Source organism: Idiotropiscis lumnitzeri, chromosome 21 (genome assembly GCF_059441095.1).
Source record: "Idiotropiscis lumnitzeri isolate Australia: NSW breed Sydney's pygmy pipehorse chromosome 21, RoL_Ilum_1.0, whole genome shotgun sequence".
In the NCBI taxonomy this organism is placed as follows: domain Eukaryota; kingdom Metazoa; phylum Chordata; class Actinopteri; order Syngnathiformes; family Syngnathidae; genus Idiotropiscis; species Idiotropiscis lumnitzeri.
Window position 1 is genome coordinate 7,127,051 of NC_142411.1, and position 14,789 is coordinate 7,141,839.

General features: G+C 41.9%; 2 protein-coding genes and 1 long non-coding RNA gene across 13 annotated transcripts in view; 1 reads left to right on the top strand and 2 right to left on the bottom strand.

Moving 5' to 3' along the window:
* Positions 1 to 374: 374 nt before the first annotated feature.
* LOC148316786 (cytospin-A-like) lies at positions 375 to 7,399 on the bottom strand. 7 transcript variants are annotated; one of them, XR_015840212.1, is made up of 14 exons: positions 7,179 to 7,377; positions 6,777 to 6,833; positions 5,252 to 5,725; positions 4,262 to 4,335; positions 3,622 to 4,130; positions 3,399 to 3,483; positions 3,243 to 3,318; positions 2,301 to 2,405; positions 2,086 to 2,122; positions 1,630 to 1,726; positions 1,433 to 1,549; positions 1,273 to 1,306; positions 763 to 914; positions 375 to 686 (listed from the first exon to the last, which is right to left on the bottom strand). XR_015840212.1 is itself a non-coding variant. In XM_088286713.1 (14 exons), exons 1-13 carry the CDS (start codon positions 7,258 to 7,260, stop codon positions 783 to 785), a joined length of 1,905 nt encoding a protein of 634 aa, XP_088142839.1. In that variant the 5' UTR covers positions 7,261 to 7,378; the 3' UTR covers positions 375 to 686; positions 763 to 782. The 7 variants fall into 7 exon arrangements, 6 of the variants coding, with proteins under 6 accessions (XP_088142839.1, XP_088142842.1, XP_088142840.1 ...); XM_088286713.1 differs by having other exon boundaries at positions 1,273 to 1,332; positions 7,179 to 7,378; XM_088286716.1 differs by having other exon boundaries at positions 375 to 914; positions 1,273 to 1,332; positions 7,263 to 7,399.
* Positions 7,400 to 9,089: 1,690 nt separating this feature from the next.
* Positions 9,090 to 14,789, bottom strand: part of LOC148316787 (uncharacterized) — a 47,699-nt gene continuing 41,999 nt past the window's right edge. Inside the window, exon 4 of the long non-coding RNA XR_015840213.1 lies at positions 9,090 to 9,832. This is a non-coding gene — a long non-coding RNA (uncharacterized LOC148316787). The remainder of the gene's footprint in view (positions 9,833 to 14,789) is intronic.
* dlgap2b (discs, large (Drosophila) homolog-associated protein 2b) overlaps positions 9,575 to 14,789 on the top strand; it is a 51,023-nt gene continuing 45,808 nt past the window's right edge. For 4 of the 5 annotated variants that reach the window (XM_088286708.1, XM_088286709.1, XM_088286710.1 and 1 more), the window contains exons 1-2: positions 9,575 to 9,817; positions 10,082 to 10,136. In XM_088286708.1, the coding sequence (XP_088142834.1) occupies positions 9,800 to 9,817; positions 10,082 to 10,136 (73 nt within the window). In that variant the 5' untranslated portion in view covers positions 9,575 to 9,799. Of the gene's footprint in view, positions 9,818 to 10,081; positions 10,137 to 13,341; positions 13,961 to 14,789 lie in introns of those variants that run through there. The other variant, XM_088286711.1, reaches the window with a different exon arrangement.

The following is a 14,789-nucleotide window of genomic DNA, read 5'->3' on the forward strand; positions in this document are numbered from 1 at the left end:
ATTGTTTTATGTATTCTTGGAGAAGTTTCCTTTACACATAATTGAACATGGCTGTCATAAAGCAATTATTTTCCTCCATTCAACCTCACATCACTTTCGAGAAAAATAAGAGACAGCTGAAAATATATCTGATTTTGATATTGATATGTATATTTGAGTAAAACCAGCAATGTAATTATTTTATTCTTGAAACTACCACCAATTCCCACATTTCAAATAACTAGCATGTTTTGGAGCAATGTAAAACATTTTCCTTGTGAAATTATGACCATTACTGAAAATATTTCTTTTTCTAGAAAATGTCCACCTGTTTTCTCATCAAATTAGGACAATAATACATTAAGCATATTAATTTTAGTAGCATCGCTGAACAGTTCAAATATATCTTTATCTTTATTAATGCGTTAAGTCTTCAGTCAACTTTATACATTAGAAAAAAAAAAACGGAACTAGTGCACTTTGCCAGAATATTCGTCAAACAGATGGGATTAAAAAGCAGATGACGACGACGCTTAACTTCCAAGATAAACAACACTTCAGTGCCCATTCCGAAAATAGTCTCCCTTGAAGTGCTCATTTTCTTCAAAAAGAAATTTAGTGCAAACCAGTGCTTCAAAATCCACCAAAAAAACATCAAAGGAGATGCAGGGCAGGTGATTGGTCAGTTACATTCATGGATTTCTCATCTAAAAAAAAAAAAAAAAATACAAAAATAATAATGTGGTGTAGAGTCAGTGCAACAAATGTGGCTGCTCGTCTTACCCGGTGATTCAACATTCACGTCATATCGCAGTCACAGAGTCAATGCTTTGGGTGGCTGGTACCTCCATCTCAAAGTGATCAAATATGCTCTCGACGTAACAAAGTACTTTGTGCCAATCGGGACCATCATCCTTCAGCATCTCTTCCACCGACTGACGCGCGGCAACCATGAAAGAGTGCAAACAAACAAACATCAGCGAATGGAAATACAGGAGTAGACTACATATTCGATTAAAAAAAAAATTGCAGATTGGCCAGCTCATTTATAGCGGTTACCAATAACATGTTCAAATGTAAAATGGTTTAAATTGTATTTAAAAACGTAGTCGCCGCACACCACTGTACCTGTTTAAGACGGTCACTACAGCACGAATCCCTGAAAGGATTCGACAATTTTCTTCCACTATTGTATAGTCGGTGTATCCGGAAAGTATTCACAGCATTTAACTTTTTCCATATTTTTTTTTCGTTATAGCCTCAAACAAATATGGAATACTGTCAAAGCCTCACCAGCGTGGCTGTGATCCCAACAGACTCTCCTGTCCTAAAAGCAAGATCCAAATTTTTCTTCTTGGAGGTGGAGGTTCGGACAAGAAAAGTAGCATTTTCAAATTGTCATGTCAATCAATCATCTTGTGTTCATTCTCTCGCTTTCTTTCACATCTCCTACCTTCTCTGCTGGGTCGAGGCTGTTGTAAGGGATGCGAGTAGGCAGATATTTATGATACAAAGCGCAGAAGGCCAACCCGTTCTCCCAACAGGTGCTGAAGTTCGTGATCTCAATATACTGTAACCAAAAGGTTTCAAATCTCAGTATGCAGCGACCACTACCAGATTGTTATGAAGCTAAAGTGTGCGCTCTCGGACCCGATAGCCTTCAGTGTGACTTTGACACTGGCTCAGCAGGGTTTTTCTTCTTGTGCTGCCGTGACGGCGCAGTGGAGCGAGCGATCCATCCGGAGGTCTGCAAATTATGTCATCAGGTCAACGTCCCTTACATATTGTTCAATTTAATTGCCTGTCCGTTATGGAGAGATTATATTGTATTGTAAGTGTATTTTTACTGGCTACATTACAGGTACAGCGGTGTGTTGTGATACGAGTTTATTTAGCACGCCTCAGTGTACACCTTTGTCGACTTTTAAATATGTTAATCTTTGCGTATTTTGGATAACTTCAAGAAGAATCACTGCATTTTATTATGACGCAATGACATTTGGGCATTTGTATATCTGCCAAATGTTAAAAAGGGGTTACATTTGATCCGGTCAGCTTTTATTTTCACAGTTCAAATAAATCAAATAAAAACAAAACAGTACTCACTTGATAATATCTGACGGTGGGGCTTCATCCTGTTTTCCTGCAAAAAACAAACAAAAAAAAAAACATGTCAGACAAACTGCACATTTTGAGAGGTCAGCTTTGCGACACCAGTCCTAGAACTTTTCTGATACCGCCTTTATTATGAAAACTAATGTTATTGCTAGTATTCAAATCGTTGGATCTCTGGCGGCAACAGGGTACAGGGATAAAATTACCCAGAAGTGGCTTTGTGCACGTGGCATCCATTTGCAGTTTGGACGCGTAGGAGTGAACATCTGCTCTGGACGAAGTCTCGGAATCTCCAGAAGTCTCCACTAACACTGTAACAGGTTTTTAGATTCATCAGCAATTTATTTAAAACATTTTTTTTTTTTTTTAAATATGTCATTAGTTGGCAAAAAAACAGCTTTTTATGTTGCAAGTAATTGGAATTTAATGTTTAATTAATCTAATTTATATATTTAATTAAATTATTTATGTATTGCACTGGAGCAGGGAGCTCTCTAATCTCATTGCACACCGAGTACAATGACAATAAAGGGCTTTCTGATTCCGATTCTGATAATGAATATCGCACTCTGAATGTAAAGAATTCTTTTTGTGCATCATAATTTAATACTACAACCGAATTCATTGTAGTGCTCCTCCTGTTGTGCTTCTGGCATGTTGACACTCTGCACTTTTAGGGAATGAGACAAGCCACTTTAACAGACCATAACTGAAGTGAGCAGCCCTGCTTCTCTTATGTCCGCCAGCCTGTGAAATTACCAACATCGGGTCTAACCCGCCTCCATGCAGAGATGCGCCCCCTCTCGCAACCTTAAGACACCACTGCACTGTTGCTTTATAGCTGTTAACAATTAAAAGTGGTGCAGGCAGAGAAAATATCTTCCAGTCTATCACTATTTTGTTAGGAGGAAAAAAATACAATTTATATGAACAAAACTATACAATGTATCAGGAGTGGTGAGCGATTGTCCTGTACTGCAGTTTAAAACAAAAAGGTTCAAAGGTAAGAAAACTGGAAACGCAAAGGAAATGTTAAGCACGTTAAAAGACGTGTTTTGTTGGCATCTTCCGACAACTGTGTAGCGTCTGTGCAGAAAGGCGTCGAGGTCCTCCAGACTGCAGTCCACAAACATCTGTTTTAAAATTACCTGTGTGACAGCTTGACCAGCTGTCTTGGCGCTTTAAAATGTGGGACATCTGCCTTCCTCGTGTTGGCTCGTCTTTCTACCAATTAAAAAAAAAAACAAGTTAGCGGTAGAAACATGTGATTTTTCAGTCGAACGATTTCTGTATCAATTGAATACCTTGGAGAGTGACAATGCCGAGCTTGTTTTAATCGAGTTATTATTGTGACTGGATTCAACAGGTATCGGGATACGGGACAGACTCCTGCGGGAGAAAAGCGGACAGTAAACCGCCGTTTATCGTTGGGCTACATGTTCCATAACCATAACAACAAACTACAATAAATAAAAAATAAAATCATATTGAGATCATATGTGCATGCGGATGCTTATCGTGACTTACACTGATCTCTCAGATGACATCACAATCCTCCTTTGATCACGCCCGCCTCCGTTTTTCTTCTCCAGTGCATCCACGTAGACCTTCCCGATGCCCTTTGCCGTCAGCTGTGAGGTTGCAGATCTTTTTGCGTCCTTCTCCTCATAACCTTCTTGCTCCTCTTGTTTTTGAACACTGTCCATGTCAACTTCCTCCATAAAATAGTGCAATTTCATCTCATGACCCTCAGCAGGGTTGTTTTTGTCTTCGAAAAACCGTCCATCCAGTTTCTGCTGCTTCTTTTCCAGCGAGGACAGTCTGAACCACACGTCCGTGTGTTGGGACCGCAGACATTCCAGCTCCCGCTGAGTCTCCAGCTGCCTTCCGTGGGCCTGGGTCAGCTGTTCCTGCAAACTCCTGCGGTCCTCCCGGAGCTCGCCGAGGGCCTGCTCCGATTCCGTGCGCATCCGGTCGGCCGCGGAAACGGTCGCCAGCAGGTCCAACTGGAACTGCTGCCACTCTGACTTCTCGCTCTGATACAGATGCCGGAAGAATAACGAAAAAAGTGATCAAGCAAACTCGAAACCACAAAAAAAAAAAAAATGCCTTGCCACAGGGAGTGACATGTAAAAGTCAACAACAAGAGTTTGCCGGCTGAACTCACGTTTAACGTCTCTCGCAGGCCGGTCACCTCCTCAGTTAGTTTGTCTCTCTCTGTTATCAGCATTCTGACCAGCTCTGACAGGTCGAGGAAAATGTTTCATTAGTACAGGTGTCAATGAGAGTACACCGAGCAGCATCACAAAAGCTGATTTATTTATTTTTTTGCTTATGACATCATCAAATTGTGCAAAACATCCTTGTATGGGATGAGCCTATCCCAAAAACATATTTGATCAATTAATTGTTGCCAATTTGCTTGATTGTGCAGAACTGAGACAAATGGACACAAGGGTGTGTGCGACTTGGCCATATGGAGCAGGTTCAGTGTTGATTCAGCCGCTAAAAGTTTGCCGTCTATAAAAAGACAACATGACATCAGCGATGATATTTACGGTTCCACATTTGCGTATTTGCCATTTTTTGTACTCAAGCCAACGCAAGAGCTTTTTTGTGACAAGGAGGTATGCTGAAGTGAGTTCAAACATATAGTGCTTTGCTGCCATCTTGTGGAATCTATAGGAAATAGTTTTTACTATCAACATTTTCAATGGAGACGCAACTTTTTCTGGTTAGGGGTTGTCAAAGCAGGTCACTCGCACGATATATTTGGCGGAAATTTTTAAAAACACAATGCCCATCCTGACGCATTTCCTGTGGGGGGGCCGACTACCCTGCGCGGGATTTGAATCCCAAACCCAGAGTCCGAAGTCATACAGCTGCCACCAGCATTTTTTAAAATTGACATTAAACTTACTTCACATTCAGCACGTTCAAAAAACTGTCAAAAAATTGTGACCAGCTTTAGTTCTTCAGCCCAACTAATTCTAAATCTAAAATAACAGAGCAATTGAATCTGCTAAAAATCCAAAGCGACCCAGCAAATGGGTTACTAACGGGGAATTTCTTCTATCATAGATGATCAATGAAATGTCACCCCAAAAAGAAATGAGCTGCACACAGACCATCAGGCGCCAATAAAGACATGGCCTACCCACAGCTTCCGCGGTGGCATCCGTGCTGAGGCTGAGACCCAACGAGGTGCGATGGCACTCCATCAGGCCGAGCAAGGCCCGACTCAACTCCTCGCCGGACCTCTCGGCCGGAGCCTGAGGTTCCAGCCCGCTGTCGCTCTCCTGCCAGCTCTGCTCCAAAGGCCACGCCCTGGACGTATGTAGCGATGTCAGGCTGCGCACACTGACCTCCGAGGCATCGTCGTGGCCACCCGCTTCGCCACTCACATTCGGAGAATTGACACCGTCTATGCTTAAGACGGCCCATTCGGAGGGAGGAGACATCTGCTGCGCCCAGTCTGTTACTGCCAAGGTGGTGGCGAGGGAGGCGTGGGTAGCCATATCGAGTGAGGGTGTCTGCATCCGGTGACTGGAGTTTGGGGATGATACGCCCAGGGCCATCAGATCTGCCTCTGAGGGCATTGCAAGAGATTGGAAGAAATCCAAAGGAGAACCTGAATACAGAAGGAAGGACTAGTAAAGGTGTCAAGCTAAAATCCAACATCCTTGTTCTGTACAACATGCCCCCAATTAGGGATTGATTTCGTTGTGTCAAACTGCTCAAGAAGCGACCCAACATTCGTAGAAACAGATGAGTCAAAAATAACCCAAAATGGCTCAAACGACCCATAATGTTGGGTAAAATTGACCCAAGAAGTGTGGACACTCTCAAAACAGTTGGGTTAAAATACAACTCAATATGGGTTGAAAAGGGAGCAACTCAACTTCAAGAGTTATTTATTCAACCCCACAAATTTACTTTTGTTATACAAAAAACAAAACTGGATTTGTGAATTACACATTAGACCTAACCTTTGAGGAAAGTTTTAAGTTTGGTCGATCCATATTGGGTTATTTTGACCCAACAGTTTTTACACTGTATAGACACCCAGTCTCCTAAAAACTCTTTCAGCAGACTATTTTTTTTCTCTCTCGTACACTGATTCTGTAATTCGTGAAGATGATGCAGAAACAATGATGAACCTCACCTCGTCTTTACGTCGGTACTTTTCTGTTGACGGAACTATACTATTCACAAATGACACCAAACAGCTATTAAACTAAGTAGTAGTGCAAATTTAACTTTTTAAATTTGCAGCAAGGCATACTACATCTCTCAGGGATATTACAGAGGTTCCCAAAGCGGAGTGGAGACAATTTTTTTTTTTTAATAAAAAAAATAGGTATAATTGTTCCATTTGAAGTGTTTCACAAACTAAAAAGAATGAGTATTTCTTCAAAACCAAATGCATCCAAAACGCCCGCGATGTCTGCAGTTAGCCCATCTTTATAAAATCAAAATAACTATTACCCGCGTTTTAAGAGTTGAGTGGCAACTAAACTGAGCCAACTTCATTTGTCCAATTGCAAGGGAGATGGTGAAGGCAACCAAGTCAGATTTTAGTGACACATTGTTAAAAAAAACATTTTGTGCAACACCTCTAGGTTTGGTGGGAAAATCGGACAAAAAAAAAAAAGTGTGTGGTACTTTTCTGTTTTATGCACCTGCTGAGGAGCGGTAGTTCATGTTCCCCATTGTGATGCAGGGCTTGGTGAAGAGGTCTGCACAAGAGAGAAGCAATCTTTAACCAAAAATAAAATAAAGTTTGAACAGCACACACAGCCGTTTTCAATTATTTCAATAAACGCTAGCTGTTCAGCAAATGCGAAACAAGATCAAGCATTATTAAAGACATGACAGCTCCTGAAGTGGACACGCCTGAAGCAAGTGTCAATCAATAATCGAATCAATTACAATGTCCTTCATTGACCTCATCGCGTGACGTCGATGACATATTAAACGTGATCACTTGCATCGGCTGTGATGACGAGCTGTTGTGTGAACGGCTCCTTTTCAATCCGATTTGGGACTTTTGCAGAAAGCTTCCATCAAGCGTGAACACTTACTGGCAGCGAAGACCTGAGACTCGTCGTCCCAACAACCCCAGAAGGTGATTTGACTGATTAAACGAGACTTCCATGCACGCATACCAGGCAGGTGGCAATTATTTCACTTCCTGGGCAGGCTCAAGCAAGCGTCCACGCCTGCACAACTTCTCCGCCCCCTTCTCGAAATGCGATCATGACGTGCATCGTGGCTCTAATGTGCATAGAGCTTTAAAGAAATGAAAAAAAAAAAAAAAAAAAAAAAAAAAAAAAGCTTTAAAGAAATGCAGGCGCCATCCTGAAGTTAGTGCGGTCGCTCTGGAGCTGCAGACCACCCTAAAAGGCGCCAATAAAGAGGGACGAAGTTGGCCTTCAGTAGAAGCGACACAGGAAATGGAATGCAGTTAGGTATAAGTTTGACGATAAAACTTTTAGGGAAGGATGAATAAATTCACTGATTGAATAGATTGAACAACGTGTTGGACGTGTTTCCTTGACTACGGGTAGCGGCGCCCAAGGAACGCCTGACAGTGACGGAAAGCCAATCAGAAGCCCGAAATACGTCATTTCCGGGAAAAAAAATATGGAATAAAATTGTGAGTTGAGGCATAAAGGAATTATACGAGTGACCTGATAGTAAGATATTCAACCTGAATAGCAATCAATTCCATAACAAAATCTCTTTTGTGTCTAACTTTTGCAAAATATGAACATTTAAAAAAAAAAAGAGAGAATTGCATTTTCCTACATTAAATGATATGATCAATTTCACCAATTGGAAGAAAGAAGCTTTCGTTAAAAAAAAAAAAAAAATCCACAAGGGCAAGGAGAAACTGGTACGAGAAATTATTACCACCATTGCCTGAAAAAGAGGCAACAGGGTTACAATGTCCCCATCTAGTGACCGAAATTTGTACAAGATAGAAGAATGAACGCTGCCAATTTTAGGCAAGATAATTTACAAAATGTTTTGCCTTTTTCAAGGTTTTATGCTGCATTTTATTTTTCTAAAATATGTTTATATCAATAGGAATTTCGAATAAAAAAGAGCAAGTGCAATTGTGTTTCGATTATTTCTTTGTTTTAACCGTTCTTTGTGGCAAGTAATCTATACTGGAAAGTCTTTATTACCCTTTTAAACGGTGCCACATTGTAAGGAACACGCATTTGCGTTGTGTTTTCTTGTTTGGTCGATTGGATGAGTCAAATTGAAAGAAACAAGACATGTTGGCAATATGACAATTTATTCATTCAACAATCAGGAGCATCAGTCGAGTGTGGAGGAATCGTTCACAGCCACAACAGCATGGCACCCTCCTCCTCATGCTGCTCACATGCTGCTGTGGGATGGCATCCCATTCTTCAACCACAATTTGTCAGCCAAAGTGCTTGGAGGATGAGCGGTGTCATCTTGGAGGCTGGAGTTCAAAAGATTTTTTTTTGCAGGTGCACTATTCACACACTGCTGCAAGGGGCGGAGTGGGACTGATTTTCTGCTCTGGAGTTTCAGGGCTCAGAGCGGCCCAACCTATTAATGTAAAATAGCTTACCATTCACTTCAATGATATTTATTTTGTATTTGATCAGAAATCGACAGTGGGATTCAAGTGGATGCACTACATGTGCTGATATCAAACCAGTTCAGAAAGAAGCCAGAAAGAATTAATGGGTGGGCTGGAATAGCGGCCTGAGCAGCATGCAACCCAGCCCAGTGTGAATTCACCAGAAAGTGCAGATTCCTCATTCCAGGCCTGGCTTCTGCTCATTCCACAAATACAAGATACCTACAAATGTGGCACCTATTAAAACGAGGCGGAGTTGGGGGATGACTTTCCAATGCTATAACATAGTCCAGTATAGTATAACATAGTTATTACATTACATATGCTGTAAATGTTTTATTGCAACTTTTGGTATTATTCATCAGGTCATTGAAGTTAACTGCCACATGAAAAAAATAAAATAATGATAATATATATATATATAGTTATTATTATTACTAATTTAACCATATGTAATATTTGCGTAGAACAGCATCATTTTGAGAAGTATTTTGGTCACCTCATTTTGCTCAATGAAAGGCAAAAATCGAAATCACTCGTGATGCAGAATAGCACAACTACAAACTATTATAATTGTTAAAAAAAAAAATCACAAGTAACATTTACTACAAATACAATACACAATTAGTTACTAGTCTCCCTAAGTGCAACATACAGATCTGTATCAAATTTTTTAATTGTGCAAGTGGACCTAATTTTAATCCTGTTTAACACCAAAATGGCAATTTCCTATAGAGAGACATTTGAGCACATCAGAGTTATCTATAGAAGTATCGAAGTTGTTCCTGCATCACAACATCCTCACAAGTGTGGTTGCAGACTTTTAGGGGGTATCGGGGGGGTGTGTGAAAAAAAATGGCGTCAGATGCGATCGAGAGCAGAAAGCCTGGTACAGCACATCTGGATGAGCGCTGCACACATCCATGCACGCAGATGCCTGGAGACACTCTGCACGGAATCACGCGCACGTTCCCCGCGGGAATAACTGACCTCATCGCAGACACACCGATGGAGACATGATCGCTGCTCGCCGGCGGTGGAAGAGCCTTGTGAGGAAGTGACCTTCGCCGTGAATGGAACATGTCAGCCATGAAGAAGGTAACGTGCGCCAACCTGCAGCCAAAGCATGTTTTTGTTATTGTTCTGGCCACAACATCACGTGGGCATGCACACCAGTCAGAGGGGGGGGAATAGAGAGTCTACAACCTCAACGTGCCACTGCAGGTACGGGTGCCTGAATGGATGGGAACCAGTTCATCAAAACCATCAAGTACACAAGGACTAGTCCTAGTAGACCTTTCATTGTTCCCACCGGATGACTCAGCTGTATTGAACCAGCGCACATACGTCTTTGTGTCACAGGTGTTGCCATGGTTACGACAGACTCCCTGCTGCCTTTTCTTGGACAAAGATTCTGGTAAGTCGTATAGCCTCTTTGAGCAGTTTGTCAGCAATGGAGTCTTGATTGATTAATGTGGAGCCATTATGGACGGCATTTGGGAAAAGGGACTACTGTATAGACCTAAGATGAATGCGTGAATCAATTAATGGACAAAATTAAGAGACAATTTGAGGGGGCAATGCTGGCTGCTTATTGTGTGTGTTTTTTCACAACCGCGTGGGTTTGAAGTAAGCATAATGCTACTGCGACATACGTCAACCGCAAGTTTTTTTTTTTTCCCTTTCATCCAAAGTGGTCGGCGGACCAGAACCAGGCCGTGGCCCAGTGGTTGGGGACCACTGCTCTAAATGACGATAATATATTTGTATTTGGGAGCTGTGTTGTTAGAGGTTCATATAATAAAACAGAAATGTGCAATTTAGTCAAACATACATTCCTACTCTGAATTCCAGCAAAATCAGAGAAAGTGAAAATCTTGCAGTGGCCGATCATCCAAGAGCTGTATATATCCTTTTTTATTGACTTTAGTGATCAGAAAATGACACTATTGGTCTCAGAATATTTCACTGAAAATGTTGAAAGCCACAAATACTTGTGTGGCAGCTTTTATCTAAAAATAAGTTCCAACAAATGTTGCTGATTCAAGTAATGTCAAATACATTTGGGATTTTTTTTTTCTTACCCCAAGTTTCATTGCATTTCTGTCCATCTTCAACGATTCAAGATGAATGTTGAGTAACTTGTTCAGTCTTTAAAATCGACGCGGGGTTTGCATCTTGTAGGTCGCACAAAGTGCTGAATACACAATTTTCCTTTATTACTTACCCCCGGATCATAAAATCTTTTACAGAAATAGATCATTTATGTACTTGACCACTTATATCCAGTAGAAATTACACAACCTGGATGCAAAAGTGCTGCGTTTAACCATCGCCCTGTATTCCACAATGCTCTCGACTTTTGCCTTGACATGCATTCTTATGTTGCACATCCTGTGCCAAGTGCATTATGGGTAAATCTTAAGCCCAGCGTGACCCACGTTGTCCATGGTGAATCAATGACACTGACCTCACATCATCTGGATGAGGGTGTTGGCTGCCGCGGTGCGCGGGGAAGTTTGAGCTTACAAAAGGTGATGCTGGCTGATTTGTTCAACTCGGCAGAGGTCACAAAGAGTTCAGAAGCATCAATCGAAACAAGACAGGGGGTGTGCTCCTCGGATTCTTGCTTACATCAGCACAAAGCTCAGTTTACTAGCGCCAGATGCTCACAAATAAGTGAAGAATGTTTTTTTTTGGTCCTAAACGAATCAGAACGAGGGTGTTGGAATTTTTTTAATAAAGTAATTATATCTTATTTTAGATTGCATTCAAATGCTGACTCGACTTTTAATCAGAGATGACTCGAGTGGTAGTTGTGTGATTTTTTTCCTGTCTTTGTCAGCAAAAACGCTTGCGGTAGATGGAGGGAATCTCTCGGCTTGTTTGATGTTCCCTTATTCATCATCTTCTCAAAGTTGAAGCTGAGTGTTATGTTAAGACAGTGTGAACTTGCTCGTTGTAAAATATATGCCCAAAATATTTGAGTGCAGATGTAGTCGGAAATACATTTTTTTTAACAGTACGCCACCACAATGTAGCACCACTAGGTGGAAGTGTTTTCTCTAATAAAAAAAAAAATAGCAGCTTACACTGACTGCATTATCATTTTTATCCACCGCTTCCAAGGGAGACACATTCATTATTGAATCGCTGAACTTCCAACATCTTTTCAGTAAAGTGTATGACAACAAGAAATGTGTCATTGGTGAAACGAGAGTTGTTAGGCAGGCATTCCTTCGCTTTTATTTTTAAATCCCACTGACAGACTTGAAGTGGAACAAAAATATTCCGTTTGCAGTTCTCATACGCACCGGCACACCACTTATGCCTACCCCTGACACCTTGCATGCGAATGACAATTTTAAAATAGATAGAAGCTTTCAGTGATGTCTAAGATCAGAAAAATATGAACTAATGCTCATATTCAACTTGGCCTGGAAAATGTAAGTTCCGTCACATATTATATCATTCAATCAGGTAGCATCTTTTGGGCCGATGATAAAAATTCCAGGGTGATTTTTTTTTTCCACTTTGGACCACACCAAAGTGGCAGCGTGAACACAATTGACTGTACTGTAAAACCTACTCAATATATGTCCTGTAAATTTTATGTTGTTGTTATTATTATTTGGTGAGCGCCTACCACCAATTTTGTAAAAAAAAAAAAAAAATCTGACTTTTGCTTTAAATCCCTCAAAATTTTTAATGACAAAGTCGAGGCATACACAGGTGCATAAAGGTGTATAATTTGGAACTGATCCAAATTGGGATTGTTGGACCTTGGCAGAGTTTGTTTCACCGATTGCTATGCAAGTTCAGTTCATGCTAATGAGCTGGACTTTGGAACAAATACTCAATCTGTCAACGATTAAAACACCGACATGCAAATGAACGTGTATAAAGGTATAATTTTTTTTTTCCTCTTCAAGAAGATGGCTACACCTTAATAGACATCTTGCTTTACTCGCTACCATTGTTGTTCATCTCGTCATTGTTATGCCTTCGACATACCCAATCATTGTCCAAAGTATAACTTAAAATTCCGCCCAGCCTCATATTTCCTTTACTTCATCCGCCTCTTTTGTGCCCTGCCGCACAGCAGAGCTTCGGGGTCAAAAGACAACGTTACAATGGAACGAATACCTTTTTTTTTTTTGATTGATTTTAGGCCATGAGTGCAGCTCATTGGCATTCTGATTGAGTGCAGGTAGTACTCGAGAGAAATGCGAGCGCTGTTCTTTTGACGGGGTGGAGACGATAGTCATGTCAACGACAGCAGATCGAAGAAACAAGGACAACACAAGGCCAACAGAGAAAAAGAAAATAGAAAAAGTAAAAAAATAAAAAATAAATAACGACGGGCAACATTCTCTGGCGACCATTCTAAGGTGTAGTTTGCTTTTCAGTGTGGATCGGCTCAAGCTCACTTTGACCCTGAACAATCTAAGTGGTATGGAAAGTGAACGGAGGGATTCCTGCATGGCTTCCTTTTCCAATAAAAAAAAATCTCAATACCTTCAAGAAAGCCCCCCCCCCACTAAGCCGAGAAGCAACTTCCGTTTCTTTTTGCCCGTTGTTACGTCATCGCATTGACAGTGGTGGTACGTGATGTCGGCTGAGGCGTTTTATGACACGCGCGAGTCATTCCGAGAACATCACCTGTGACTCATCACAAGTGCGAACAAGCCGCCGGCGCCTCCCCAACGAGACGCCATTCAAGTGAGGGGAAGGCGTCAACGCAGACTTGAGGGGGCACTGCGAGGAGGGACGTCAGCATGCATGCTGATGGGGCTTGAAGCGCATGGCGCAACAGAGCTGCAGAATCCTGAATCCAGCACGCTGGAGAAATCCGCGTCCTTGTTTTGCGGTGATGTGTGGGAGCCTGTGAATCAAGACGCTCGCACTGCTGCAGTGGAGGAGTAAATGCGGAGCCCAACAGTGCTCCAGGTGATCCACAGCAGCCCAGCCCGGCACACTGCTGTCTCCTCTTGCCTTCCCTCTCCTCCTCCTCCTCCTCTTCTTCCTCCCCCTCTTCCTTTTCCTTTTCCTCCTTCTCTGTCTGTGCTCCATTTCTCTGAGGGCTTTTGCAAAAAAAAAAATAGGGAGGAGAAACCCCACTTACCCATCCCTGCTCTCTGATGTGAAACACCTTCTCGGCTGGCCGCAGATTCTCAGTCATCGTGTGATGACACACAGCATATGTGCTCCAATGCCTCCGCAACATAGGCTCGCTGCACGGTAAGACCAGTATTTCTGCTTTTGGCGATTCTGCGTAAAGATTTGCCGTTAAACTGTTGCAACCCGACGTACGTGAATTGAACAGGTAGATGAGAAGTTGCTGGGAAGGTTATGTACGTATCTCTGTTTGCATGTCCTCACCATGAAGCAATCTGTAGCTTTTGATTTGGGTGAAGAGGCTCCTGTACTCATTCACATTGTGCAAGCGTGTGTCCATACGCAGTGTCTGTGTGTGACAGAATCCAACAGGGTGGGAGGGATTGCCCCTCACTCAGGCTTCTCCACGGGCAACAAGGGGGATTTGGATCTCAACTATGTGGCCAAACAGATGAACATCATTCTCACTGCCAACATGATTCGAGCATTGTCTCATTTAATGTTATTCAATGATTATGTAATCATTTCTTATCGATTTGCCCCGTGGAGGGGGGGGGGGGCGACTAACCTACAATCTCAATTAATTGTGACTTGTTTTTCATTGACGAAAAGGACTTTTTGATAGGCAGAGATGAGAGGCGATTAAAGGATAGTGAACATGAGGTCGAAGAGGGTCTGGGAAGGAAAATGCGTCTTTTCCTCGGTCAGATTTTGGGGAAAGCTGCCGGTCAGCTGGTGTTGAGCTCAAAGCCTGATGTGACCTCATGAAGGTTCACCCCCTCCCCCCCGTTTCCTTGTATCTGAATTAGTTATGGCTAATAAACTGGATGCTGCAGTGATATAAAAAAATCAAGCCTCCTGCTGTTTGAGAGGGCTTCGGGCGTTTTGGATTCCAGTGAGTGGGTGTCTTAGCTAAAACACTTGTGCTATAATTATGCAAAGACTGGCCACA